At 40.1% G+C, this 27707-nt stretch overlaps 7 protein-coding genes across 7 annotated transcripts; 3 read left to right on the top strand and 4 right to left on the bottom strand.

The window, feature by feature from the left end:
* The first annotated feature begins 543 nt into the window (after positions 1-543).
* LOC106645363 (uncharacterized) lies at positions 544-5371 on the top strand. Its single transcript, XM_089595873.1, has 4 exons — positions 544-1021; positions 1400-1893; positions 1979-2188; positions 3916-5371. Exons 1-4 carry the CDS (start codon positions 871-873, stop codon positions 4597-4599), a joined length of 1539 nt encoding a protein of 512 aa, XP_089451999.1. The 5' UTR covers positions 544-870; the 3' UTR covers positions 4600-5371.
* Adsl (adenylosuccinate lyase) lies at positions 3172-21618 on the top strand. The gene is made up of 6 exons (XM_014361230.3): positions 3172-3497; positions 19774-19977; positions 20051-20333; positions 20449-20600; positions 20691-21089; positions 21165-21618. The coding sequence occupies exons 1-6, from the start codon at positions 3351-3353 to the stop codon at positions 21426-21428; spliced, it is 1449 nt and encodes a 482-aa protein (XP_014216716.2). The 5' UTR covers positions 3172-3350; the 3' UTR covers positions 21429-21618.
* LOC149373711 (uncharacterized) lies at positions 6203-6803 on the bottom strand. The gene is made up of 3 exons (XM_089596050.1): positions 6684-6803; positions 6456-6614; positions 6203-6385 (listed from the first exon to the last, which is right to left on the bottom strand). Exons 1-3 carry the CDS (start codon positions 6801-6803, stop codon positions 6203-6205), a joined length of 462 nt encoding a protein of 153 aa, XP_089452176.1.
* On the bottom strand, positions 6947-12677 carry LOC106645383 (uncharacterized). The gene is made up of 4 exons (XM_014361231.2): positions 12467-12677; positions 9675-9989; positions 8763-8951; positions 6947-8669 (listed from the first exon to the last, which is right to left on the bottom strand). The coding sequence occupies exons 2-4, from the start codon at positions 9768-9770 to the stop codon at positions 8448-8450; spliced, it is 507 nt and encodes a 168-aa protein (XP_014216717.2). The 5' UTR covers positions 9771-9989; positions 12467-12677; the 3' UTR covers positions 6947-8447.
* LOC149373710 (uncharacterized) lies at positions 15438-16060 on the top strand. Its single transcript, XM_089596048.1, has 4 exons — positions 15438-15537; positions 15634-15768; positions 15846-15936; positions 15996-16060. Exons 1-4 carry the CDS (start codon positions 15475-15477, stop codon positions 16058-16060), a joined length of 354 nt encoding a protein of 117 aa, XP_089452174.1. The 5' UTR covers positions 15438-15474.
* Positions 17294-19227, bottom strand: Ssk (smooth septate junction protein snakeskin). The gene is made up of 4 exons (XM_014361232.2): positions 19111-19227; positions 18148-18354; positions 17951-18070; positions 17294-17868 (listed from the first exon to the last, which is right to left on the bottom strand). Exons 1-4 carry the CDS (start codon positions 19174-19176, stop codon positions 17770-17772), a joined length of 492 nt encoding a protein of 163 aa, XP_014216718.1. The 5' UTR covers positions 19177-19227; the 3' UTR covers positions 17294-17769.
* Positions 21619-24170: 2552 nt separating the features above from the next.
* Positions 24171-25618, bottom strand: C1q-VP (C1q-like venom protein). Its single transcript, XM_014361209.2, has 3 exons — positions 25599-25618; positions 24579-24753; positions 24171-24500 (listed from the first exon to the last, which is right to left on the bottom strand). The coding sequence occupies exons 1-3, from the start codon at positions 25616-25618 to the stop codon at positions 24171-24173; spliced, it is 525 nt and encodes a 174-aa protein (XP_014216695.2).
* Between the last annotated feature and the right edge of the window lie 2089 nt (positions 25619-27707).

Here is a 27707-nt window from a genome sequence, read left to right as displayed (position 1 = left end):
CTATAGGTAACAAGGAATATTTAATATGAATTGTGCGTCCTCCGAGCATCCAACCGTTTTTTGTTTTTCACGGTCTCAACATATTCCTAGAAGATTCTTACTCGGAACGTTATAGGTACTTACCCTGCAGGTACACTGGAGGCATTGTTGAATTGAGCGGAAGGTATATATAACATCTACCAATGAAAAGGGGCAATGCAGGCGCCCGTGCCGCGAGCGCGATTTACTTTGTACGTCAACGACGTCTCCATTACGTTTTTCTGACTAGAACAATAAACGCACGAGCTTACAGTCTTGCGCATTACCATACTACGGTTTACACGCTGTTATACTTTGAAATTAAAAGTAAATAGCAACAATTCACTTACACAAAAGAAAAGTACAACCTCTACACAATCAACGTATCGCCCGCTTCGATACATCTCTCCGAAGTTCCCGTCCAATCAGAATGACCGTTTGCACAGGATAGGCTAGGTTAGGCTAGGTGGGGGAGGGGCGAAAGGACTCGAACTCCGGTTCTCAAACGGGCACACGTGGAACGCTTCAACGGTCGTTGCCGTTGGCCGTTCTTGAAATCGCAAGGTTCTCCGAAAAGCCCTGCAAGCACACAGCCAAAAAAGTAGATATAAGTACCATGCCAACACATTTGCGAGAGCGAGCCAACCGGCCAACGTCAACGGGACACTCCAGCCTGGTCTGTCAAAGCTGTGGGACGTACCTGATCACTAGTCGGTCGTCTTTGTTTGATTTTATTGATAGTGCGTGTATTGTTAATTGTTTATGTTTCCGTTAGTGTTTGTTGTTACTTGCGTGTGTGTGCGCCAAATTGTTTGACGTCTGACTTGTATCATATAATATTCGCGTGAAATAATGTGGCAGCAGGAGTTTCCCAACAACAACTTGCTGGAGGAATTCGAGAGGTTGCACTTGGACGATGACGATTTGAACAAAGATGTCATCAGAAAGAGGATACCGCGAATCAGTCCCAAGTCCGTTTACTTCCAGAAGAAGGTTTTTCCTGGTGAGTGAATTTAGAGGTATTGTATTTTAACAAAAGATGGATTTGGACAAGCTGTGAGAAAAGTCCAGAATTCGTGGTAATTTCTATGAATGCGTTGTTTGGGTCTGAAAGTCAACTTTTTTTTTTTCATCTCTGGTAATGCTTTGTTTATTAATAATTAATTTCAAGGTGTGACAGAATCAGCATGTGTGTTTATTGCTTATTATTGCCTATAAAAATATTTAATCAACGGTGTACTTTTTCTACTGAATACATGAAGTGTGTGTACATATCAGTGCTTTATGGGGATCATAATTTCAAATTTACATACAAGTAGATGTAAAATACTTTTCAGGCAATTGTCACATATCGTTTCATAAAATCTATTTGGTTTTTCAGAGATAAACAGCCATAAATCGAATAAAGAAATTGTCAAAAGCAACTACTGTCAAGACAGTTTGGAAGATCAGATTACAACAATTCAAAACGTTCTGAAACTACAGCATCAACTGGGGGTCGAAATCGTTCAAAAGAATGGACAAAGAAAACTTGGTGGTCCACCTCCTGGATGGACAGGTCCTCCACCTGGGGAAGGATGCGAAATATTTGTGGGAAAAATTCCAAGGAACATTTATGAAGATAAAATATATCCTCTCTTCAGTAAGGTTGGAGAAATTTATGAAATGCGCCTGATGATGCATTTTTCGGGCAACAACAGAGGATACTGTTTCATCATGTACAAATCTCGAGAATCAGCTGAACAAGCTGTCAAATTACTGAATAATTACGAGATTGCCCCAGGATCGTGCATCGGAGTCATCAAGAGTTTGAACAACTGTCGTCTACACGTAACTGAACTACCTGCCCATGTGGATGTGAAAACTTTAACGAAAGTAAGTTTCTCATTTTTCTTGGGAAACTTGTTGAAAGTACTTACATGAATTTTTCCTCGAATTTTTCTCTATTACATATTTTCAGAGACTTTGGGAGCACTGTGATGAGATTGACTCAGTATCGATGTATACTTACCTGAACAACCCTAGAAGAAAAGATGTACTGATTCGTTTCAAGACTCACAGGGGTGCTGCCATGGCTAGAAGAAGAATGATACCAGAACGGAATTTGTTGTTTGACAAGTCAGACGTCAGAGTTGATTGGGCCGACCCTAAAACTATCTTTAAAAATGTAGTGAGTATTGACAAAAATAAGCTACTGCCCAAAAAACTTAAAAGTAGAATAATGTTATCTGATACTTGATTTTTATCATTTTCATTAATTTTGAAAAACTTCCCTATAGTTTTTCAGAAAACAAAGTAATAGTTTAAGTAGAGAAAGAAAAGCTGAATAATTTTTATTGTGATAATGTATCTTGAATGATAGCATTATTCTAGTCTCTAAAATACACAGACTAGTCCAATAAAAAAGAACGAAACTCGCGAATCAGCAGTCAGTAAAATCAACAACAACAAAGTGTCCAAGCATAGTCATGTGATTCTTGCCAAGCAGCACAACAACGAGTCGTGTCTTCTCACTGGGTGAAAATAGAACGTGGGTACTTTCGCTGAACGCCACTCGCTGGCTTTTCACTCGCTAGTACTATATACTGTCTCCCTCCAACGTCGTGAACGTACTTATTAAGAAGTTCTTTGCCTTCTTGGCGACCTTGCGGTTCCATTTTCGCGCATTTTTCTCGTCTGATATCGCCCGCGGAAATCAAGCACGCGCGCGCGATCGTGTGATTAAAAGAAGGGGAAATAGTTGTCTTCTTTCGCGCTTCTCTACAACGCTCATTGCGTAAAACATGCAGGTCAATGCAGCCAAAGTTTGTCATCGCCTGTGGAACGATGTTTTTTGCTTGCTATACTTCACTCTGACTGAAAAATGCTCTTGCCTATAACAACATGATTTAGACAGTTGAATATTGGTCTTACCACGATTCAACAATTTAAAGAATTAAATGTCTCTTATTAAATTAGCATTGTTATTCGGTTTGTAGAAATATTTTATTAATAACACAAAATGTTCTGAAAACGTTATTAGCCAAGTTAAAGATTTATCTCTCAAGTAAATGAGTGGTATTGTACACAACACGCCTTCAGAATGGCAAACATTCAAACTTTCAAGTCACTTGCTCCGAAAAAGCATCAGCTGCCGTTCGATAGCGCCGCTCCGTGGCGAGACTCCTCGACTCTTCTTTGGCGACGTTGTCGTCGTTGGTTCTCAAAATCAGCTGATACAGTTCGCCGCGTCGCGTAAACGTGCACATCACCCAAACATTGAGTCGCAAAGTAGTACCGGCTTTTGCAGAGTAAAAAATATAAACTCAATCGAAGCAGTCGTTACTTGAATAATGGCACAAAACAACAGTGAGTACTGTGACTACAGAAGCCCACTGGCGACGCGCTATGCCTCCGAGGAGATGCGTTTTAACTTCAGCGACCAAAAGAAGTTCAGCACGTGGCGTCAACTCTGGATCTACTTGGCAAAGGCCGAGATGGTTCGTTGTACTTGATACTATTTGTTTTACTTTGTTTTTTCTTTGTCATACATTTCTGATCATATGATATTGAAAGCAAGTGCTTTGTTGGTGAGATATAACAACATTATTACGAAACAAGAGTATAGATTATTTTTTATGAGATAAAGTTACGTTCATTCGTTGCGATCTCAGTCGAGAACCCCCAGGAGAGCCTGATGAAACTCTGGTTAATTTCAAACTCATCTAATCAGTTGTTTACAAAGTTTAATCCTCCTTCGTTGTGTGATCTCTGCTTGGATGTTTTCCCAATGCAATCAGGCTGGTATGATGAAAGCGAGTCTCGTTCTTTTTTTAAGGCTGGTGAACGATCTTTAATTCACCCAATTAATTTTTAAGTACATGTACATATTTTCAATTTATTCTCTTTCCCCAAAAGGTAGAAGAATGTGCAATTTATCACTCCGATGAAAATATTGAGGTTGCCAGAGAGATCATTAAAGGTGCAGGAAAGTGTTGGTCAGAAGACTACAATAAACTTGAATGTAGAAACAATAACCGTAGACAAAGGGCGCCTGCTTTTCATAACAAGAAAAATGGTCCTAATAATCAAATGTGCTGTTATGATTATAATTTTGTTCATAACAGTCAAATTTTATACGAAGAAGATTCTAATGATAGCTATGGAAGTTTGAATGACAGTAAGCTTAAATTTTTTAATGATTCTACCAAATACTCTGTTAGGTCAGATGAATCCTTATCAGATTTTTCAAGGACATCCGACATGGACGAGTTTAACTATACAAATAATTTATACACCAATGTACCTCAAACGCCTCCATGCTTACATCCGTCAAACTGTTCTGTAGTTAGATTCCCTTGGGGCTTAGTTCAAAGTAAAAACGATTGTTTAAACCAGGGTAACTACAATTTTCATCATGTCAAGTTTCCATGGAACGCGATGTCAAATTTTAATAAGATGAATATGATTTTGCCTAATGACAGTCATGTTTACAATCATGAATACATGACTGTTTTTGAAAACAATTTTTACAATGATCAAAACGTGAGGCTGCCGTTTAATCAAAATGGATTGATGTTGAACGGGATTTCCATTATTTAGGGTATAAGTTGGTCATGAAAAACGACATTTTTTGCATTAGTACGCCAAACGTAGAGTCTAGAATAAATCCATGCCTCCTATAAAATTTTATAATACCTTATGTTTCGAAATTTTAATGAATTGTTGTAGCTTTTATAAATTCTTTGATTCTAGTTATTTATGAAAAATTATCTTGTGGTAAAATTTTATAGGATTAATTTATTGAAGCGTTGATAAAGTTTTTATCTACTTTTACGAACCCAGTGACGAGTTTTTCTACATGAAAAAACAAAAAGACAAAAAATTCAAGAAAGATAAAATTATGTTTCAATTTTATATACAAAAACAAAATCATGCTAAAACTTCAAAAGATTTTCTTAATGAAAAACAATCACACAATGTTAACTTGGTGTAATTTTATAGATCTATACGAAGAAAGAAAAGTTCCTAATAATGATTACGAATTCAGAGTTTATTTACGTTTCCACGCAAGTGGGATAAAATTAAGTTAATTGTATTAAGTTGTAGCTATATTGCAGCGTCAAAGATTATTCAACCATCATGCATGAAGATACCGATTTGCCACACATGTTTGTACTTTTCAAATTTTCTATAAGGTTGTCCGTGCAGTGGAAAAAAAAGCGCGTGTAATTGCGCAAGTACACGGCAACTGTAACCACCGCATGTTTCTATTTTTTTGTCAACACCTGTTGTAAAATTCTCTCTCCCTCTGCATTGTACGTGTCACTGCGACACCAGATCTCAACTGTTAACCAGCCGTGTTCGAGGGTTGATCCAATAAAGTTTTTTTTATTAAAAATTAATAATCCTCGCATAGACTCAGTTTCTTTATCATACCCCCGCACTCAACTACACACTTGCGTACAATCATTTGTAGCCATAAGAAACAACAGTCGTATCCAGAAGACTTTACCGTACGGGCTTGCGCGCGTACACCGGGAGGCCTCATTAGAAGATAATCGTGAGAAAGTCCAAATATTGGGCAAGAGCTCGTGCATCGGGGGCAGCGAGGGGGGATGGGATCAAAAGAGTATAAGCGACAGCGCAGAACAAAAGAAGAGACCTCCTAATCGGAACTCCAGAGCAAGATCGACAATGGGACAGTACTTACCCACGATGCAGCCTGTCTGGAGTACCTATACATGAAATGAACAAGAAGAGAAAAAAAAACATTCCATGGAGCGGGGGTCCTCGAAACGATATTGCAATGGTCAGAGAGAGCCACGGATGTCGAAGGAGGACACGGCCACCTTGACTGCGTTTCCGCTTGTCGAGCTGCTCGACACGATCTGTCCTGGAACTGGTATCACTTATGGTGTACATCGAGTACTTACTGTCGCTGTGTATGTAATATATTAGATAGGGCAGGGCTCGGGAGACCTTCGTTGCACGCACAGTTTACGTCTTGCGCTAGTTTTTACGCTTCTGTGGTTCGGGATGGGCTGTTTCATTTTTTTCCTTCAAGACGCGCGGACGTTTTCATCGTAATTCCATTGGATCATTATACTCCACTAATTAAATTTTCTCCACGTACCTCCCATCGTTTTAAGCTTTGGCCTGAGCATTTTTCAATGAAACACTCGCCAAATCGCTCGCGCGAAATTTAATAGCCATAGAGAAAAATGAGTATAACGTCGAGGAGAAATAAAATGGCACACTTTACAGACAACACCATAGAAACGAGGAGAATGACGATGCCAGTTGCGCTGTCTTTCCTCGACATCATGAACATACTGCACGCAACCATGACGAACAGAATACAACCGAGCACCCCGAACAGGAACATCTGTCGAGATCGAAGGTGAATAGTTGATCGTAAAAAAAAAAAAAAAAAAAAAAAAAAATTAGCTACCCACCGGTGTGTCGAGGATGGGATCGCTGCCGCATTGGCTGATCATGTCCACCAAGGTTATGACCAGGAAGATACCGATCACGGCAAATATGAAGACGCGCTCGTCTGGTCCGTAGGCCGATTCGTTGATGATCGTCAGGGTAAACAGCACCACTATGACCACCTGTGTTTCACGTTTATCCAGCAATCAGTCCGTGCAAATACTCCCGGACAACGAAACGAGTGGAATTACAAACTGATATATCCTTATCGGCTTGGCCCAGGGAACCTTGTTGCTGGCGCCCCCGCAAGCTTCGATCGGCGCCGCGTAGATCGGCTTTAACGACTGGCCTGCCTTCGTTCCGGTGCTCATGTTGGGGGGGTTTTTTTTTATGGGACCTTGGGTTAAGTTGAGAGGACACCTGCTAATGTTGTCATCGCCGATGACGGAGAATCACCTGACGTTGGGTGCAAAAAATGATACATCACATAATATGCGAACCATGTAGGATTAGGTTTTACTTTTCAGTTTTATTGAAATCTCTTTAGTCCATGTGGATGCGTTGCAGACGTTCATCGTAAAATTGTACAACTTGGTTTTTTTCCATCACACATGGAGTCTGTTTTATCGCCTTGTGTGTAATTTTACATTGTCTCCAAGTTTGAATCGAGTGAAAATTTACTCTTCCTCTCTCCCCAATGTGAAAATTCTTGTTAAGAGCGAAAATTGACGTTTTTTCTTTGAGTTGCTCTGCAAGTGAGTTTTATAGTTTTGAGTAACTGCAAATTTTCACTCGATTCAAATTTGGACGGTAAAAAGTGTACGCCCATTGAGCACACGCGTATCAAACTATATTACACACGCTCGTCAAGCAAAATACATTGAATAATAAAGAGACGTAACGTTAATAAATGGTATCTATAGACATACAAAACTGTCAGGCAAGCGTGACAAAAAATTTATAGGTATAGATACGTAATATAGGCACTTACAACTTGGACGCACGATATGGGGGGAGGAAAGAGAAGAGGTGCGTCCTAATCAGTAAGACGAACACGATCGAGCGATCAATCGTTCGTTTGACTTATATGATACAATTATACCGATTATGGACGGACTCGTAGAGCTAATTACAAAAGCTCTGTCGCTTGTACACATAGCCGCGCGCGAAGACGTTAAAGTGCAATGAATATGCAAGATGGACTCTTTTTATGTTGTAACGTCGCGCAACGACGTGATGCGTACACATTTTTTGATCGCACATTAACTTGCGCACTTATACATAATATATTATACGCTGATGCGAATCTGCGTTGGACGGATAGAACGTTGTTTTTTATTTTAATACTTTATAAATATAGTTAACAAACGGTTCGTTCGTTCAAATGAAAGAATAATCTCTCGAGATTCGGTGGTTGTTCGATGGACCGTTATGGAAAATCTTTAGCGTTTGAGATGTGATCGATTCAATCGGTACGTAAACCAACAAATTGATTTTTTTCAGTACTTAAAAGTGTCCATTTGTTAAAACGTTGACTTTGTAAACAACCGTCATAACAGTTTTACTTTGGAATTCAAGCGTAAGTTGTTATGCGTTTACGAAAAAGAACAACTTAGTGGACGGACAAAGTATAGTCTACGACTAAAAAGCTATAAACGTCTAATTTCTATAGGCCAAAAGCACGTGTTTTTGTTACACGCATTAGCTTTGAAAATAAATCGAAATCGCGTTAAATTTACCTCGTACTCTGCAACGATTCTATATCCTCAAACTGCAACGGATCGTACAAAAATACTCTCACGCGTTCAATTTCACAAAGATAATCATGCACTAACTACGTAAAAGGGACGAAAAATCTTTTTTTTCACGGGAGGGCCACTTGCGTTAATTTTTAATATCTTCGAGGGCTCGAATGGCACTCACGAACTATGGAAGAAAGGTAATGGGGCAAAAAATACCAACAATAAAATATACGGAGGGATGCTAACATGACACGTGTCTCTGGCTTTTTGTCTTTAGTAGTACTTGACGGTGACAAAGACATCTCCAGCGAAGAGCAGGCCGTTGATGAAGGTGATGGCCGTCGAGGATATCAGCATGTCCAGGTAGAGTTTACTGCCGAAGGTGTGGTTGTTGTAGACGTAGGCGTAGTTGCCGTTCAGCTTCTTCCAGTTGTGGAACATCAAGCCGCCCGCGATCAGGTGCATTATCGTGCCCAATCCGGTGAACAGTAGCGCCTGGAAATGGCATTTTTTTTTTATTTCTTTTTTTTACCATCCATCAAGAGTTTCGTTACGACACGTGAGCGTGTATATGTTTTTTTAAATTACCGTTATTTTGGGCATGCGATCTCCAAGGAAGAAGGCGAGGACGGAGATGCCGTTGACGATGATGAATCCCGCCAGGGTCACGTATATCATGGCGACGTCGCTGAGCTTCAGATGTGGCTGGTGCGTGAAGATGCGGGAGAACGAGTCGAACGGGTCGACGATCAGCCCTATCGCAATTATGGACAGTATCTGGGAAGAAAAATTTTGATTTGATCGATGGGTTCTTCGTTGATTAACGAGGGGCTGTCTCGGTAAAAAGTCCAAAAATGTTTTCAAGATTTTTGTAGTCTTTGGAAGACTGTGAGGGACTCAAAAGTCATCAGAAATCTCATTTGACTTTGGAATCTTTCAGTAGACCTCCCAAGTTTTTCGTAAGCTTTTAAGAGCCTCTCAAAGACTTTATGTGACTTTAAATGGCTCTCAAATCTTTTTAAAGTTTTGCAGTCTTTAAAAGACTTTAAAGAGACTTTGAAGTTATCAAGTTACTTGGACAGCTTTAAAATCTTTCAGTGGACTTTTTAAGTCTACATAGTAAACTTTTATAGACTCTCAATGACTTTACAAGACTTTGACATTACTTAAAAGTGTTTTGAGACTTTTGCATTTTTCAAAAAACATCAAAAGACTGAGATGACTTTTAAAATGTTCAAGTTGACTTAAAAATTTATTCATAAGCTTGAAGAGACTCTCAAAAACTTTTCATGGTCTCAAATGACTCTAAAGCCTTTCCAAGTCTTTTGCAACCTTTTTCACATACTTGAAGACTACAAGTTTAAATCAACGACTAACTATGTATTACTTAAACAATAGATGATACACAATGGGTTATTTCTGCGATTGTTTGTATATTAAAGCGATTTAAAAAAAACGCAATCCTATCGAGTAAACGCGACGAACTGAGTAAGTACTGACCACTTCGCCGACTTTGAAGAGCAGCCACTTGCGATAAGCGGAGCTGTCCTCATCTTTCTCGGCGCGCAAATTCTGGAGACCACCTTCGTCGGCCATCCTGACACGTGTATGCCTCCCTCGCCTATCTCCCAGTTTGTCCGCCCCTCTTTGTACGCCTCTCCGCTCTCTGGTGGGCTTTTGGGTGTAGGTACCTTTAGTCTTTCTCCTTCGAAGCTCTTGCGAAAAAGACTTGCTGCCCCGTCAATTCCTCCTCACCGATTGAAGCGTCCCGTCGACGACTCCGCCGTCATATAAACCCAGTCGCTCGTCCCGACTCTGGAAAACAGAAAATTTATCTTTCGTTATTAAAGGACAGGACAATAGAACCAGGAGAGTCACAAATATTTCCTCGGTGGCTGGTCACTCTCTCAGCCACTGTTTTGCTCCACACCGCGGCATTGCAGCCTCGATGGATATTGAGAACGCGATAAGCGCTCTCTCGCTCGCTACTTGTTGCCTCTTTCGTCCGGCTGTAATTATCGCGAGCGCGCTTTCTGCCGTCCATCGAATCGGCTGCCCGTGGCACGTTGGTCTTCGTCGTGTGGGTATATACCCTTGTTTCTTCACGACAATCATCCTACGTGTTCTTAATCTTATACGTGCACGTATAATTACGTAGTTTCATGCCTCTTCTAGATTATTTACGTGCGATGGCACAACACCAACATCTCCGCGTGATTTGATTCAAATTGAATAAAAAACGTTTGTTCCTTTCCATTTTTTCATCATTGTTCGATGAACGTCGTTTAATGAACGATCTGGACTTTCTTGCTAAGCAATGTTGATGGATCCCTACTTCAATGTTGAAGAAGGAAAAACAATTTTAAGTGAAATAGTTTGCATGTCAATGGATTTACAGTTTTTACCATTAATAAAACGCATCGAGTTAAAATCATAAATTTTCTTTCGAATATTGATCCTTTACAAAAAATCACTCCTTCTCTACTCTGAAACATAAGTTTATTGATGATTAAAAATATAGTTTTTGTCAAGTTTTGAGATGGATTTCTGAATTTCAAGCTTAAGAATAAGGAACAATTTGATAAATGACTAAAACACCGTGATATACAAATATGCTATGTTCTTGAATATCCAGTGGATTTACCTACGTGCGCACATACTACAAATTCATCATTTGCTAAACCGAATTAACAGTCTACGGGCACACGATGCAAAAAACCGCTTCACGACATAATGGTCGTGACGGAATATTGATTAGTTATCGGACCTGTACTTTCCCTAAATAATGACAAAAAAGGCAAGGAATGGCAAATTTTGAATAAGTATCCAAAAAGCATCATGGTCGAGCTTGTCGTGCACCTGTAGTATTCAACGCACATGCAACGCATAGAAAGAAAGTTGTTTCATAACATAATCGTATGCAAAGGAGAGACGAGGGTATACAGCTCACAGTGCTCACTTGACAGGCCGCAATTGGCGTGAATCAAAAGATTCCTTTCGTGGGATGCTGGATGTTTTATTGCGGTACAGGAAGAGCAAGTGGATCATTGGATCGAGAAAATTAGAAAAAATTAGATTATCGCGGAATTTCACGTTTCCTTCATCTTCCAGCTCAAGTGGTGACTAAGATGAGCGCAATGAGTCGTAAAAAACAGAGCTGACAGCGAAAAAAAAAAAGTGACTCTACGACCAACTTTCGAGGTTCGTTCGCATACGGTATTAATTCGATGAAAGCTCCCCTCATCAAAAGAAATAGGACGCGAGATGCATTATTAAGCAGCAGCGGCATAGTAGAGGTTTTTTTTTTCCTTTGCTTTTACTCTCGTTTCGCTACGTCTAAATCAAATAAACCGTGTGGCGTACAAAGTATAACGTATAACTGTATTTTTGGACTTTGCACTGGAATTTTTGCATAATATACACAAAATTGGTAAATCTTTGCCAACGTATAACAATAAAAGGCGTATCGTTTACAACCAAAACCGAAACTCACGTCCAACTGTTTCACTTTGTATTTAATTCACTTACAGCAAAAATCTTTCAATCTCCCAGGTTCATTGGAAATATATATACTATTATGACCATGAAAAAAAAGAATTTAACTTCGACTCGGTGTTTCTTTGCAGAGGCTGACCGTTGACACGATTGTAAAATACCATATACACATACCGAACTCGCTTCTGTTTACGTACCGACTTCATTCAAGGCCGCGACGTATACTTTCATGTGTATACACATAAAAAAATCCTGCACCATTTTCGCGCCCGAATCTTCCAAAAAATTGATCTCTACATCATATCCACACCGCCACACACATACCTCCACCTGCCCCCGAATCTTCAACCGATCAAGGTGCGGCCCCGACTCGCGATACCCAAATGACTCGCGTGTGCGTGCTTTTTTTTTGTGATCTAAAAACCATGGGTGTAGGGACATAAAAAGTGCGTACCTACACCTCAGTCATACGCGCAGGCACGTACATCAATCGATCCTCCCACGACGCTTGAATACTCGCGTATGTGCGTACATTGAAACGCAAAAAGTAAGAAGTAAGTATATATCTCTATATAATATACCTGATGCATACGAGAATGAAAGAGAGACGGGAGAGAGTAGCGCGTACATACGCGTACCCCACAAACAGCCATGTACGCGCAGGCGCTGCTCCGAAACGTATCGTCCTGCCGCAGCAATAATAGGTGCAAGCGTTGTATTATAATATCCTTGCGACACCGAGAGTATACGTACTTATATACGTGGGTACGTTGTCATTCCAGAGCCGTCACGCTTACCTGTCGTGTGTATTGTCTCCGAAATCGGTTGCGCCTCTTTCTCCCCTGGGTGTGGTGCACAGCCTCGATTTTGGCGAGCCAAAAACTTTGCGCCAAACAAACAACGCCCCGATTTATAGCCAGGAATTCACGTATGGAGAAAGAGAGAAGGATCGGAGTGGCGAGGAAAAGGAGAAAACGAGTATAGTCGCGTGGCGCGGCGCAACTTGAACTGTAACTCTACTCCACGCCGAGTCTGTCGATCGGTATATACCTACCTACCTCTCGCCGATGGAAACAGCGCGCGCAGGTTCTCCTCCGTTTACTTGTAGCACACATTCTGTTCTCATTCTCTCTTGGCTTGAGCCCCTGTTACGCTACAAACGTGCCTTTGGGTGTGTAAAATCGTGTTGCCGGTCGTTGACGATCTTGCCGGTGGTGTTGGAGAGGATCTATACATGGTTTGATTGATGGATGTGTTTTCTGGACCATTATGTTTCTCTTTTGTGCTATAACGTTGAGAAATTCGTTGTAACATACAATCAGGTCGAGTGCACCGTGATCCTTTCCTTACCGATCTTCATACCGATCGTTTCCTGTATCGATCGGGGATACCGATACAAATACAAGATTCTAGTGATCTCTAAATCTCAAAAGTATCTTTCACGTCCAACAAACGTGTTTGTCGTTTGAAACAACAATCCCAACAATGATGGAGGATCCTTGAAAAATAAAGAATAAAATGTCAAGATCCACCATAACGTACCGCATTCGCAAAAGGTTTGTTAGCGTAATATCGGAGTATCGCGAGGTATTCAGTGGAGAAACGAAAGAGGGAGTCGACACCGAACACCGGCTCTGCAATGCGTGCATCACGGTACATGTATATAGTGTGCACTTGTATACGCCAACGCTTCTAAAGAGTCCCCTGCACGCACACACGGTGTGCACTCGTGCGTCAATGCCGATGATCGCAGCAAATGTCACCGTAAGACGAGAAAAATTTGCTTGCCGGTTTGTATCGTTATTTCGTACAGACAAAGAATTTTTTACCATACGGCAGAGACGTGGATCGGTTGATTTTTCTTTTGAAAGAGTCACGGGAATAAATTACCGAAAGTATATAACTGTGAGAGGATGAGTACCACCGAACGGCGCATTATCGTCACGGTGGTCGAGTCTGTTTGTTTCGTTAACTAGCTTTTTCTGAAACTCATCAGGGATACTTTCATTTTCTATACTATTTCCTCGACACGTTTTATGACCATCCACGATTCAAACTGTTTCCTTTCCTACACATAATTTTAGATCGACATACTCGCAGGTGCTGATAAAAAACAAAGAAAAAAAATACCTATTCCTCTTTACACTCGAGTTTTGCATAAAATACCCCCCCATTCCAATAGACGCAACAAGTAGACGGAAGCAACGAAAGAGAGAGAGAAAGTGAGCCGAGAGAACAGCACGTGAGGATATAAATGACACGTTACGTGCTTTACCCTATCGCGATCGGTACACGTATCGATGTGTGCATGAGAAAACAAATTGTCATATTCTTCTGCACGCCATCGGTGTGTACGTATACTTATGGGAGACTGACAGGCATCGAATTATCAAAGGTGATAGCTATAGATGCATATACTGCGGCGATCAATAGAGCAAACGAAAGGCTGGATTCAAGATACACTTCGTACAGTAGGTAAGTAGGTGGGTAGACGAATCGGTGCTCCCTGTGCATCGAGTGGGTTGTACACCTATACCCACATTGTTGCTTATAAAAGTCGGTCAATCCGGGCCATGTGTGTATTTATGTATAAAAGAGTGCCTACGTCTATACACATCACAATTTTTATCATTATTATGGTCAATGAGATCGCAAATTTGACTTTGATCGCGTAAACTTGACATTTTTGAATCATGGGTTGAAAAAATAGTGGAAAATCGCCGTAACATGTGCGCGTTTTTTTTAGTGTAAAAAAAAACGTGTAAGTAAAAGAGGAAGAAGAATATCGTGTTTAAACGCGAGCGTGAATGTGTCGCGAAGTAAACCACACACTTGTGTATTATACCTATTATACACACAAACACACGCATGACTAAAAAGAGGTGGAATTGAGAGGGGAATCGCTAACGTTGCTGTACAAGCACATATATACCTACCTACTCATGGGTGCGGCTCTCGTAACTGCCAAGTGTGTTATTATTATAATATACGATGCACGCGTGAGTCAGGGCTTCCTCATTTTTATTTTACTCATTAACCATTTTTCCTTTTTTTTTTCACCATAGGATTTTCGATGCGATGGATGAATGAATCAGTCGCGCCAGATGTAGAAACATCGCGTAATTGCCAGGGATCGACGTTCTCTGGCGTAGAGGTCGAGTTTGAGATGATGCCATTCCAGCTCGAAATCAAAGTATAACAATGCCACTCCCGCTCCCTTTCCCATTACCGATTTGAAAATTTTTTCGCACCGGCAATGGTCATATCTGGTTTTATTGATGCAGGTCCCGTTGTTTGTTCCGTTAATGGGACCAAATGCTAAATTGCAGTAGCCACGTTAGCCCAAGAGGGAAACAATAGCGGCAAAGGAGATCGGAATTCCGAGTACGATAATGGAGGTATAATATGCTGCTGCTTCTGTTGTTCACATCCCATTGCTGCTCAGGTCAAGTAGGACTAATTGGTACACATGGCAATACATGTATAGGTGCACTAGTGCGTACGTAACTGTACGATGGTCACATGTCTCGTCGCTTAGGCTGTCGACCGAGTGGGTTGGGTGAATGTTCCGGAACAAAATGTTTGCGTGTGGGTTAAAAAGTAACGATTTTTATATCATTTTAAGTAAGTATCGCGAGTCGAGATGCTTCGTTTTCGAAATCAAAGCGAAACAAAAGACTCACGCATCGTCGTCGTTCACGGCGTCGTCCGAAGAGAGGTTGCCATTTCGTCCTTTAGTCAATATATTTTTATTGATCGACAAAACTACGTTTGCTTTGATAAGCCAATCGTTTAAAAAATTGAAATGGCCAAGCATGTCACCGTCCTCATCAAAGACCTTAATTTCATTTTGCGATTGGCCGAGTTGGTAAGTTTTTTTTTGAGCAAAATCATCTAACCTCGACGAAACTTAAATTTTTTTTATCATATTATATTGTTTCTCATGAAAATTTTTGAATTTGAGATCGTGTGTCTGATTGGCATTTATGCGCTGCACGACACCGCGTACGTCTATCGTATTTGGTCGTTGGACGGATGGTCCCTAGTCTCGCTCGCCTACGTCGTTGCTTACGTATTCGAGGACCCAAGCGTTTGGCTGGTACATTTTTTCTTCTTCAACTACTCGATAAAAATTATCAGTTTTGACAAAATTAATCGACGAGTCCTTTACTTCAGGAAATCCTCAATCTGGTGGCTTACTTTTGCGTGATGTTGGTCTCGGTAACCATGTACTCGTCGAAGCACGCTTTGTATCCACTTATAACAGGTATTATTGTTGTCGTTACAATAACCAATACGTATTTTTTACATTTTTATCATTTTCAGGAGTCTTGGTTGCTTTGGATTTAGTTTTGCTCATAGTTAATAAAAAAAATAAATCGCAAATCTAACTTAAAGACATAAAGCAGTTTCATTGTACAAACTCTAGTCGTGATTGATTTTTTACTATTGTCTTATTGTACAAACGTTTAATGTAGTATAATAAAAAATTTCAAGTTTCAAATCACACGTATTTATTATTTATTCGTAAAAGAATGTTTATCGCGATGAGGATCATAGAGACAACGTTGGTGCTCAAAAACGCATAGTATTTAACGTCCTTTTTTCCTGTAAGAAAGAAAAAAAACAATCAAGTGTACGTTTTAAACGATTGATTCGATAAGAATTTTTTAAATATTTGTAAGTATTGCTTTTATCAAACTTACCAACGTTTACACGATTTTCGCTATCGGTGACTACGTCACGCTCATCCCAGTGGACGTTATGGCTGTCCGCGAAACTGGTTATTATTATTAGTTTGACCAGAGCAGCGACAAGCAAGCACAGTTCCTACAATAAACACAACATTACTTCAACTTTGATCAGTATTTTTTCAAGAGGATCTATTGTTCTCTTAAAATCAGGAAGAAATTAATTAGTCATCATTAACACAAATTAATGCGTACCGTAATTTTGGTGGCCTTAAAAAAAATACAAGCTATAACAAGCGTGCCGATAAGCGTTAGAAAAGAAAAGTGGTATCCATTGATGACCGTCGAGTAGTAGGTGCGAGATACCGTCGGATGAATGAGGAGTAGATTCGTTAAAATTCCTATAATCTATAGGATCACAAAATATAATTTCATTTATTGGTTATGATGTACGACGTAAGGTGAAGCGCAGCACTAACCAATACGATGACTTTCAATCCGAAATTCGGATCTTTCATCAATTCGCTCGCGGATTTGGCCATCTCACTGTTTTCCTATTTTTATTTTTTTTTTCTTTACCTAAATCGGTTTCGAATTACAGCATGAGAATAATCACTTGAAAATATCAACAGCCTGATACAAGCAGTCTGAAGTTACCGCAAGTTTGCCATTTTGCGACGATTCATTGAATTTGGAGCAGAAAATCGAACTTGTTGGTTATATTTTTTTCCACTGTCTGTGATTTTATTACGATAAATTAAAAATAATACAAATACAATCAATTGAGCTTACGATACGAAAAGGCGATACCTACGTGTGAATTCGTACGAGGTATCATTATTGTATGGACGGCTGTTTACTCTACATTTCTCTAAGTTAAACTCGATCGATCTACAATTCGGGTGCAATTACTTATATTTTTACAACATAATACAAAACATTTATAAATTATACTACATTATACAATAAATTATACAAAACGTTACATTATTTTATATGATGTAATTTAATAATAATCTAAAAGAAATATTTTTTAATGTGATGAGAAATGGTTGATATGACGAGCGAGACGTGTGTTACGTATAAAATATTTTATTCATACTAAATAACATATTGTAATCGGCATATAAGTACGTTGCAGTAGGTATTGCACATGTTTCCGCAATATTCGTCATTTGCGGCGTTACGGTGAACGCAAAGCGTAAATTAAAAAATATGCAATGTAAAAAAATTTAATTTTTGATCTGCACGTGAACACGTTGTTGCTATGAATCATCGACAAACAAAATAATTTTGATTTTGTGAATCTGTTATTGTAAAATCATTTTACTCTTGTGAATATGGCGTTTGTGTGGTTTTTGTTCGTAAAATTATTATTTATTAGTTTTAACATGTAAAAAAAAAAATTACTAGTATACATCTTCCAGATAATGCATGACGGTGAATATGAGGTCCAAAAGGTACCCCAAGCCTTCGAAAATGCACAGCAGTCCGAGCGCTATGCCAACCTGTCAATGAGAATCATCATTATTATTATTTTTTTTTTAAATTGAATTTTTTAATGAAAAGAAGAGTAGTCGAGTGAAATACCTGTTTCTCGGTCGCGATGTGAATGTACTTGTGCTCCGACATGTACCCGTGCCAGTAGTGAAGGGCAATTCCTCCAATTACGATGAACATAAACATGCCGATGAAGTTCATTATGATCTCCTAATTTTCGAAGTAATTACATGGTTAAACAACTTTCTTGGGTCAAAACGTACTTTTGTCGAGATGTTTGTACCCACCACAATGGTTTTTTTATGTTCCAAAGTGCCGAAGCAGTAACTGATAAGCACCACGGACGTGTAGATGAAAAAACCCACGAAAATGCCGGACGCTATTATTTCGACATCCGGGCTCTTTTCCTCGTTTAGATTCCATGTCCCGCCGACGCCCAGAAACTCGCCGCCGTAACCAGTTCGATAGATTATCAGGATGACTATGTTCACCAGCTGAAAATTCAATTTCCCTTTGACAATCTGCTTTTCGATGCGACAATTAATACTACAATTGAAGTTTTATTGCCTTCCCAACCATGTATTCGCGCATTTCGCAACGTCAATGTAATTAAAAGTTTCAAGTACATCGATACATGCCAATACTGGTTAAATAATAATGTGTAAGAGAAAAAAATAAACATCTACAAGTTGCACCATTCGTTCATTCGAACCCATCTGGGACAAACGTATACTTGTGGTTACACACATTTAATCCCGATGTCTCACATGTTACACACATATATATATATATATATTTATGCTCGGTATCGCTCAGCAAACAATACCGAGCTTGGGTGACTGTATAGCTGATGGTACACCTGCGTGAATCACAACTGTGCGCTCAAGACATTCTTTCATTGGGCCCATACAACCGCGTCTCACACAGGGTGTTTGTATTATTTTCGGCCCTTCGAGCTCTACTTGAAAAACAAAAAAATTATTTCGTGTCTCACTGTGTTGATCCATTGAGTTTTCATCCAAATAAGTCGTGGTATAACAAATTTTTTTTTATCAAAATCTCATACACAACGCGTTATCAAGATTGCAGATCGAAAAAATGCCGTAAAATTAAAAATACAATCAACACGAGACACCGTTTGCAGCGAATATTCAACAAACACTTCAAAACCCTCCAAATGTTTGGCCCACTCTGATCATGAGACGTAGGGTATCTCTAAAATCGATCCGACAATCCGGCCAATCACTCACCACTTTGACGACTTTGAGTATAATGCCGCCAATAGTCTGGATCGACACCTTTTCTTCGCCGTTCATCACTGCACTGTTTTCGCCACCCAAAACTTCTTCGGAACAATCGCCGGTGCGTCGACGGTGGCAACGACTAGCGTGAACTGAAAGAGCTGGTAAAAAAGTTGTGCGTAAAGAGTCGGGGAGCCAAGCCCTCCTTATCTAATCTGATGATAACGGGTGTGCCTTGCTCGGAACAGAGGGAGATGCGAAGCGGTATCGAGTATACGCACCTGCGACGGTCGTCTCCGGCCGTTTCTTATCTCCATTTTCTCTCTCTCTCTCGGTTTACCGGTTCGTGATCGGGGAGGGACGCATAATGTAGGCCTATGTGTTCCTGCATTTGTGATTATTACGGCGATGGCCCATATTTCCTATGGGAGCTTGCGCTTCTTTTTTCTCTCAGGGCAAACTTTGTTACCGATGTTTCGTATGGCCGATGGAGTCATATAGGACTATGTACATACATGTATTTTTAGATGAATCATCAAAAACTCTTGGGCTTCGAGATGTCACATACTTACTACACCCATAAACTACTGCCCTACAATCAATTTTCTTTCGGTCAACTCCTACGAATGTCTACGAACAGTTGAATAAAAGGCCAACCTGGTTTTGTTGCAGGACTTGGGATTGTCGATAACCCAGGAGCAAATTGCAGAGATGGAACGTCACAAAGACGACATAGACTTCAAAGCTGCTGCCAAGGAGGAAAAGGCGACAAGGCACGATGTCATGGCCCACGTCCACGTGTTTGGAGACCAGTGCCCCAAAGCCGCTCCGATCATCCATCTCGGCGCGACCAGCTGCTACGTCGGCGACAATACGGTACGGCGTGGTGTGTAAACCACAAGACCACTCGTCCAGTTGATAATCGATCATTTCTTCCTCTGCCAACCAGGACCTGATCGTTCTCCGGGATGGCTTCGACATCCTGTTGCCAAAACTCGCCACGGTCATCAAGCGTCTGGCTCAGTTCGCCCTGGACAATTGCTCGATCCCAACTCTCGGGTTCACGCACCTGCAGCCGGCTCAACTGACCACCGTTGGCAAGAGGGCGACGCTCTGGCTGCACGAATTGCTGATGGACGAGCGAGCGATCCGCCGAGCCAGGAACGACCTGCGCTTCCGTGGCGTCAAAGGCACCACCGGCACCCAGGCTTCCTTCCTGCAGCTCTTCAATGGTAAGCACCAATCATTGAATTATGGTTATTGCTGTAAATTGCCACGTTGTGTGGGACATTTTTAATTTTAAATTCGTGTTTAGTAACTCTAAACTCTCGCATATTTACTCGTCAGGGGACAGCGAAAAAGTCAAGCTGCTCGACCACGCGGTCACGCGGATGGCGGGATTCGAAAAGTACTACGCCGTCACCGGACAAACGTACACCAGAAAAGTCGATCTGGAGTGTATCAACGCCCTCAGTTCTTTGGGTGCTACGGTGCACAAGGTTGGTACTTAACAATATCATTTTAAACAACGGAGGTGTAAACATATTTTTGGAAACACCTGACTAACCGTTGTCCTTTCACGCCGTCAGATCTGTTCCGATATCCGAATCCTCGCAAACATGAAGGAGATCGAAGAGCCTTTCGAAACGACCCAAATCGGTTCCTCTGCGATGCCGTACAAACGAAATCCGATGCGCAGCGAGCGGTGCTGCAGCATAGCTCGCCACCTCATGACTCTCGTGAACAATTGCTTGCAAACCGCGGCCAACCAGTGGATGGAGCGTACCCTCGACGATTCGGCGAATCGGCGCATCACCCTGGCCGAGGCTTACCTCTCGGCTGACGTTGTCCTCATGACTCTGCAGAACATCACCGAGGGCCTCGTGGTCTACCCCAAAGTCATTGCTCGACACATTGCTCAGGAGCTGCCGTTTATGTCGGCCGAGAATGTCATCATGGCCATGGTTAAGGCTGGTGGCGACAGACAGGTAATCGACTAACCGATCCTTACCGATCTTTTCGATTTTTTGTGGGAGGAGATCGATGTCGTGAATTTTTTTCAGGTATGCCATGAAAAAATACGTGTGCTGTCTCACGAGGCGGGTGCCCAGGTCAAGCAGCACGGCAAGGACAACGATCTCGTTGATCGGATCCGCAGTGACAAGTACTTCGAGCCAATCCTAGATCGGTTGGATTCTCTTCTGGATCCGTCGACTTTTGTTGGCAGAGCACCAGATCAGGTCATCGAGTTTTTGAAGGAGGAGGTCTATCCTGTTCTGGAGAATTACAAGGGCCAGGAGGTCAAGCCCGTCGAGTTGAGCATTTGAATTTTGTATTTAAAAAAAAAATGCAAATCCTTAGAGATGCTATTTTTTTCACAAATTTCTCCAAACACCCACGTGCCTATGCTCAACTCGATTTTTACGAAATATTTTTTTTATCTGTAAGATATGTAAATACTCATTTTTCTTGTTACTGATGTTCAAAGTTACAGGAATTGTTGTTTGAAAATTATTAAAGAATCGAGCCAATTGACTTTATAATTGAATTAGCTTGTGGAGTGAATAGGGTATTAAAACAGCGTGATTTTTTTCAATGCTTTTTTATTCGTCATTTTTAAATAAAAAACAACAATTGTAATGTCTTATTGTCAAAATTTTTGCGAAATTCAACAGAAAATCATATCCATATAAATTCTTCAGGCAAAACTTTGAAATTTTAAAATTTTATCAATTTTTTTCGTTCAAAACAAACTTTTTGTATTTATCTATTTTTCATTTATTTATTTTTTTATTTTTTTTTTATTTTTTTGGCTGTGATAGCGGATAAGAAAGAAATAAGCAGTTTTGAGAAAATACTTGAGAGATCAATTAGAAATATTTGATAGATTTGTAATACACAGAGAAAGGATGTACTGTAGGTATGTGAAAAATGATTGGAAAAAAGTGGCTAAGTAAAAAGAATTAAAATCAAAAGCATAGCAATAGAGGTTTCAGCGAAATTGAGTAAAAGTTACAGATATTTACATAAAATAACACAGATTTAGAAAATCACAAGAAAATATGGACTAGACAGACATAAGAAATATACGAAAAAGTAGTCTACTGTAAAGAAAACATTTTTCGAGCATATTAGAAAAAAGGAAAAAATTACTACAAAGAATAACTACAGAGTTAGTTTTAGAATGTAAGAGTAAATTTAAATGACAGATAGAAAGATAGAAACGAAAATACAACAGAAAAAACAAGCAAAGTAACAAAAAAAGCACTATTTACAGAAACTTGATTCTAGAAATACCAACGCGCTACAATATAGATAAAGTGAATGGTAAATTTACAGAGTAAAGAGATCAACAAACTTGGGAGAGATCAAGACATTAAAATGAAAGTTCCAAACTTAACGCCTAGTAAAGAAGTATAAAGAGAAGGAAGCAAATAAAATATTTTCTACCTCTTCAATAATCGGATAAGAATTGAAATCAAAGCTATAAAAATAAATTCGATGGAAAAGCTAAGAAGATGAAAATTGCACAGGAAAAAATATGTACAAGTAAGAAAAAAAAGTATTAAGTTCAAAGTAACAGAAAAGAAAGAACAAATTTACAAAAGATAGAAAGATAGTTGAAGAATATATGAAAAGAAAAAAATATATGTAAGACAAAAAGTTTTAAGCAAAGATAAAAAAAAAAATGGTAGGATGGAAAGAAAACTCTTTTGCCAAAAGATAAGACAATATAAAAATGAAAAAACTAAGAGACACTATGTTGAAGGGAGTTACAAGAGATAAAAGAAAGAACAGAAACAATAAAGATACTAAAAGAAGGCAAAGACTAAGAGAACAGTAAGACAAAGAAGTTATAAGAGAATCATTAAAGACACGATTGTAACGAAAGTAAAATACAAGAAATGAAAAGACAACAAAGACACAGGTAGAAAAGCCAAGAAAAAAATTGAGAAGCTAGCACACGATCCAAAGAACAATGAGATAAGAAACAAAGAAATAATAAAGACACAGTTGAAGGACAAAAAGTAAAGAAAATTAAAAAAAATCAAGAAAAAAATAATACAAGCATAGAAGACGAGAAAGTAAAACAAGTGAGTACAAAGACACAATTCGAAGATGAAAAAAGTAGGAGAAAACTCAAAAAAAATAACATAGACAAGGTTATATACGGTAAGATAGATAAAGGCACAATTAGAAACCAATAAAGTCAAGAAGAGAAAAAATGGTAAAATCTAGAGATTGAATTATGATACAAAAAATTGATAAAAGAGTAGTCAGAGAAAAATAAATACTCTGAGGTTGTAAGAATATGGTAGGATCGAAGAGAACAGTTATTAGAACACAAAAAAGTAAAAAAAGAGGAAAACAAGAAAAATGAGAAAGATCTCAAAGAGAGTCGAAAGAATGTAGTAGGAGAGATAAAGGAGATAGTAAACAGATTCAAAAAAGTAAGCAGACAGAGCAAGTAAGAAACTGAGCAGCAAGAGAACAGGTAAAAGTAGACAGGCGTGTAGGTGAGAAGTGGATTGACAAGATTTTTCGTCCATTGGAAAATTGAAATTTAATACTGGTAGGTAGAGTCACGGAACAAAGAAATATAGAAGCTGATAGTATACACAGTTTGGAGAAGAAACGAAAAATGAGGAAGCAGATATAGATGCTTAGATATGATGGAAAAAAAAAGTATAAAATGGAAAAGGAAAATGATAGAAGAGTAAGAGCAAGTAAAATATACAGTATATGTACATAAAATAGCAAAAGAGCAGTGCTTGGAGAACAAGTATTTCACGCCACTATCATCAAGTCACCTCTTTTTTATAAAAGTTTCAAAAAATGGTAACTATCGTAATTTCACAATAATGGTAACAATCGAAACTTTGGACTCGATGACGGAGACGTCGGGAAGGCAGATTGGGTGCTATCACAGCTGTAGACGTTCGCTCGTCAGCAACGATTTCTCTTCTACGGAACGTCTTTGTTATGGACAAAAAAAAGGAAAAACGAAAAATGAAAAAAAAAAAAAAAAAAAACAATCTTGCAAGTGAACGGACGATCGCGGAGAGCTGTCACTCCTTGGCGAAGCGGTAGCCGCTGAAAGTGGCACCGTCCAGATCTTTCAGGCTGGAGAAAACCGCGACCTGATCGCCCACGGCCATGCGCAACAGCACAGTGTTGGAACCACCCAATGGCCCCACCGAGACGACCGGAGTCCAGCTTTCGGTGGAAATGGCCCTGCGCTTGAGCTCCAGGAGCAAACTGCCTTTGCCACTGGTCGTGGGGTAGCCTGCGAAGCTGAAGGAGTACAAGCCCGGGCAGTGGGTGGTGAAAATGCCAGTCGACGCGGCGTACCCGACGCCCTGGTCCAGCAAAAACTTGGTTGGGACTACGTGCTTGTCCTGAAAATTCAAATGGCCTCCATCAGTACGAATTACTGGCAGTGGAGCAAAGAAAGTCCAGGAAAAGATTATTGTTACATTGTCGAGCATGACATGAGTGCCGGAGAAAGCTATGGGCTGCGAGCAATCGGCGGCCGTGGCCAGTTTCTTCGAGCCTACGATCGTTGTGGCCGAAGCGCCTCCCGTTGGATGGGATTTTGCGGCGCTGACAGATAGTACTACTGCCGCTAGCAGCAAAGCTGTCCGGATCGCCCTGGAAGAACAAGATGATTTTTCGTGTTACGTAAAAGCTTGTTACTTGCCGTCGCTCGTTGTTATTGCGTCCATGTACTTTTATGGTCTGCAAATGAAAGTTTGTCAATGAGATGTACGAGTGCAATGACTCGCGGAAAAATTTCATTCGCCAACGGCCATATATGCCGTCCCTGCTGCAGCCTTTCGGACTTTCGATTTCTGAAGTCGCTTTTATCTCCGGTACTTGTGCTTGTAGGTTTACGGTCCAGGCGACGTTTAAGAAAAAAAAAAAAAGTGAAAGGCGAGAGTGCAACGGGGCGCATTAGCTCTAGCAGTTCCTTTTTTTCCCTCTCCCGCCTCGCTCTCGGTCCGGCCGATACGTGCTCCTACGCTGGCTGTGTATATCTGCTTGTTTTACGCAACGCGCGGTTTTAATGTAAAATAGTGTGATTGTGGGTACCTCTACGTGCTTCTCGGTGTCCGATCTGTGTCACTTTAGTTTACCGAGTTTGGCCGAGAGATGAATAACTTTTCGCGCAAACTTTCACTTTTACACCGGACTTTAACGAGCCCCAAGTTTTTTCGCTTTCCCTCGTCATTTATACATACGTAATGATTGTACTTGAATTTGTTGACTCCTTAAAATTTGAGCAGAAAACGAACAACGAAGATTACAAGGTATTTAACTCGTTTTGCAAGGCTATATTACAATTGGCATATAATTTCGTTTAAACAATTGTCGGCAGACATGGATCTGTTGGTTGTGTTCACGTCTCGAGATGCTGACTATGACATTGATGTGTACAAGAACAAAGTCCTTAGAAAGATTGAGTCGAATAAATGAAAAAAACTAATATTGTTTACCGGATGGTAGTTGGTGCCATTTTTTTGTAAAGTCCATTTTTTTGTGTTTCTATTACATTTTCTGTATAAACGACGTCTATTTTTTCATTAGATCCTACACTTGGATTCGTAAGGATCAAATCAACATAGCATGACTTTATAATTCGAGCTCAGAGAGAAAAAAATCTTTACGAATGGAAAAAGAAAAATTAAATTTGCTAACTAATGCAGTGTTACAGAAGAAAGCTATTTTAAATGATAAAAATATTCTCCATACCCATACAAACGTCCAAAGTGTCTATGCCGAGCTGCTCGATCGGAGTAAAGTGAAAGCATGAATAAGTAAATATACGAGTCAACGGAAAAAGAAAAAATCGCAGAGCCGTTTTTGCGAGATCGCCAGTGGCTGCGTTCACGGCCGACCGGACAGTTGTACAGGAGTCCGAGAAACTGTTCTGCTTTCTACTACGGGGAGAAAGTGCCTCAACATTTTTTTCCCTTCCCTCATGGATCTCGTTTTCTCCTGTTTAACGCGTCCTGTTGGAGATGACGGCTGGCGATACGGCAAACAGCGAGGGGGGGGGGGGAAAAGGTTGCGGAAAAAATATGTACCTTTCACTTGCCGAGCGCAAGCACACCTGAGAACCGGCTCGAACGATGTTGACGGTGATAACAGTAACACAATGTCATTCCAAGCGCGCGTGCCTGCTTTGTCAACCAGCTGACAGCCTCGCGTTTATCGAGACGACGGTGTTGGATTACGAAAACAATTTTTTTTTTTTTTTTCTATGCTCTTAAATGGTGGAGATAGTTCTTTTTGCTCGTATGATTGATGCGAAAAACGCGTCGGCTGGAAAATGGAGAGCTTGCGCAAGTGATACTCGGAATTGCGAGAGTAAACGCGAATGGTGGGTGCGTTGGTGGTTGTTTGCCTACATTTAGATGCTAATTTTTTACAGTAAGTACTATGAAAGGAAAAATACGCTATTTCAAATTCAAAGATAAACAAAACTGACTTCAAGTGTTGAATGATTTATGTTTTACTGAAAAATTGCACGAGTGGATAATTAGCGCCATCAGAGATGTATAAAATGTATGCGCGTTACAGGATCATTTGAAAAATGTTGTACTTTGCGTAAGCACGGAAAATAAATGACCTAATGAGGTATTAAGATCTTTCATGACTGCCATTACAATAAATTACTTTAAGGGGGTTTGTTGTACCGTAAGTTTCTTGTCGATAAAAGTTTTATGAGGAGGAAAGTGTACGAGGAAATATATGCATATTAAACACGATTTTATATGCCACATATCCATTGATACTGTGTTGTATATGTTTATTATTAAAAATCATGGTAAACTACAACTTTTTCGATAAAAAAAAAAAAATTATTTAAAGAAACGAATTAAGTTAGTTTGAAATACGTGCAACAACTTACATGGTGTCGGGCAGAGCTTGCGCCTTCGCGGGATGTCAGCCAAATTTGCGTAGTTCCCAACGGCAGCTGCGTCCCGGTGTTGAAGCGCACAGCAGCGTCTCTGCGCCAGCATACCGGCGCGGCGGCGACGGGAGCGGTAACCCGAGCTCTCGGGCGCGCTCGGAGCCGCGATCTCTCGTCCGCTGGTCCCGCCGAGTCCAAGCCCTGGCTTTATATCACTTCCGAGAGCGCGGGACGCCCTCCTTCCCACCTGCCCGACTCCCCGCCACGATCTTTCACTCGCGTTACCTTTCGCTGTTTTTTACGATATACCCTATGATTGTGTGTAGCCGCTTTTTCTTCTCAACTACGGTATATCTTGAATGGCGCGGATAACTATCGTAGCGACTTTTTATTTTCTGATTTTTTTCCCCCCTCGGCGAGCTACGAATAAGGCGAAATGTCGATCCAGAGATCGTTCAAGTACTTGTTTCGGATACAATGGATCGAAGGATTTTTTTGAAAAGTTTTGAAAAAATATGTTAAATTGAAGAAAACAACATAGTCAAAGCTTTCCTCAGAAATGAATTGAAGCGTTAAATACTCTTAAGAGAATCTGTTTCTACTTATTTGTTTTGGTAATATTTAGATATTGATAGTGCCGTTATTTATCATGACTTGTAATAGTATTATTATGTAGCATTAAATGTAT

Source organism: Copidosoma floridanum, unplaced genomic scaffold (genome assembly GCF_036245765.1).
Source record: "Copidosoma floridanum isolate Cflo_tuat_1 unplaced genomic scaffold, Cflo_Japanese_pri ptg000029l, whole genome shotgun sequence".
Taxonomy (NCBI): domain Eukaryota; kingdom Metazoa; phylum Arthropoda; class Insecta; order Hymenoptera; family Encyrtidae; genus Copidosoma; species Copidosoma floridanum.
Note: the sequence above shows the minus strand (reverse complement) of the source record. Positions and strands in the feature narration are given on the sequence as shown.

Excerpts from the sequence above, each read along its gene's own strand:
- LOC106645363 (XM_089595873.1), top strand. The coding sequence starts at position 871 with ATGTGGCAGCAGGAGTTTCCCAACAACAACTTGCTGGAGGAATTCGAG. Across the intron at positions 1,022-1,399 it reads CCAGAAGAAGGTTTTTCCTG|AGATAAACAGCCATAAATCG; the intron begins GTGAGTGAATTT and ends TTGGTTTTTCAG. Across the intron at positions 2,189-3,915 it reads AAACTATCTTTAAAAATGTA|GTAGAAGAATGTGCAATTTA; the intron begins GTGAGTATTGAC and ends TTTCCCCAAAAG.
- Adsl (XM_014361230.3), top strand. The coding sequence starts at position 3,351 with ATGGCACAAAACAACAGTGAGTACTGTGACTACAGAAGCCCACTGGCG. Across the intron at positions 3,498-19,773 it reads ACTTGGCAAAGGCCGAGATG|GACTTGGGATTGTCGATAAC; the intron begins GTTCGTTGTACT and ends GTTTTGTTGCAG. Across the intron at positions 20,334-20,448 it reads CTTCCTGCAGCTCTTCAATG|GGGACAGCGAAAAAGTCAAG; the intron begins GTAAGCACCAAT and ends TTTACTCGTCAG.
- LOC149373711 (XM_089596050.1), bottom strand. The coding sequence starts at position 6,803 with ATGAGCACCGGAACGAAGGCAGGCCAGTCGTTAAAGCCGATCTACGCG. Across the intron at positions 6,615-6,683 it reads CGATAAGGATATATCAGTTT|GTGGTCATAGTGGTGCTGTT; the intron begins GTAATTCCACTC and ends CGTGAAACACAG. Across the intron at positions 6,386-6,455 it reads ATCCCATCCTCGACACACCG|ATGTTCCTGTTCGGGGTGCT; the intron begins GTGGGTAGCTAA and ends CGATCTCGACAG.
- LOC106645383 (XM_014361231.2), bottom strand. The coding sequence starts at position 9,770 with ATGGCCGACGAAGGTGGTCTCCAGAATTTGCGCGCCGAGAAAGATGAG. Across the intron at positions 8,952-9,674 it reads TCTTCAAAGTCGGCGAAGTG|ATACTGTCCATAATTGCGAT; the intron begins GTCAGTACTTAC and ends TTTTCTTCCCAG. Across the intron at positions 8,670-8,762 it reads ATCGCATGCCCAAAATAACG|GCGCTACTGTTCACCGGATT; the intron begins GTAATTTAAAAA and ends TGCCATTTCCAG.
- LOC149373710 (XM_089596048.1), top strand. The coding sequence starts at position 15,475 with ATGGCCAAGCATGTCACCGTCCTCATCAAAGACCTTAATTTCATTTTG. Across the intron at positions 15,538-15,633 it reads TTTTGCGATTGGCCGAGTTG|ATCGTGTGTCTGATTGGCAT; the intron begins GTAAGTTTTTTT and ends TTTGAATTTGAG. Across the intron at positions 15,937-15,995 it reads TTTGTATCCACTTATAACAG|GAGTCTTGGTTGCTTTGGAT; the intron begins GTATTATTGTTG and ends TATCATTTTCAG.
- Ssk (XM_014361232.2), bottom strand. The coding sequence starts at position 19,176 with ATGAACGGCGAAGAAAAGGTGTCGATCCAGACTATTGGCGGCATTATA. Across the intron at positions 18,355-19,110 it reads TACTCAAAGTCGTCAAAGTG|CTGGTGAACATAGTCATCCT; the intron begins GTGAGTGATTGG and ends TTGAATTTTCAG. Across the intron at positions 18,071-18,147 it reads AACATAAAAAAACCATTGTG|GAGATCATAATGAACTTCAT; the intron begins GTGGGTACAAAC and ends TTCGAAAATTAG.
- C1q-VP (XM_014361209.2), bottom strand. The coding sequence starts at position 25,618 with ATGGCACCAACTACCATCCG. Across the intron at positions 24,754-25,598 it reads ATGGCACCAACTACCATCCG|GGCGATCCGGACAGCTTTGC; the intron begins GTAAACAATATT and ends TTGTTCTTCCAG. Across the intron at positions 24,501-24,578 it reads CTCATGTCATGCTCGACAAT|GACAAGCACGTAGTCCCAAC; the intron begins GTAACAATAATC and ends TTGAATTTTCAG.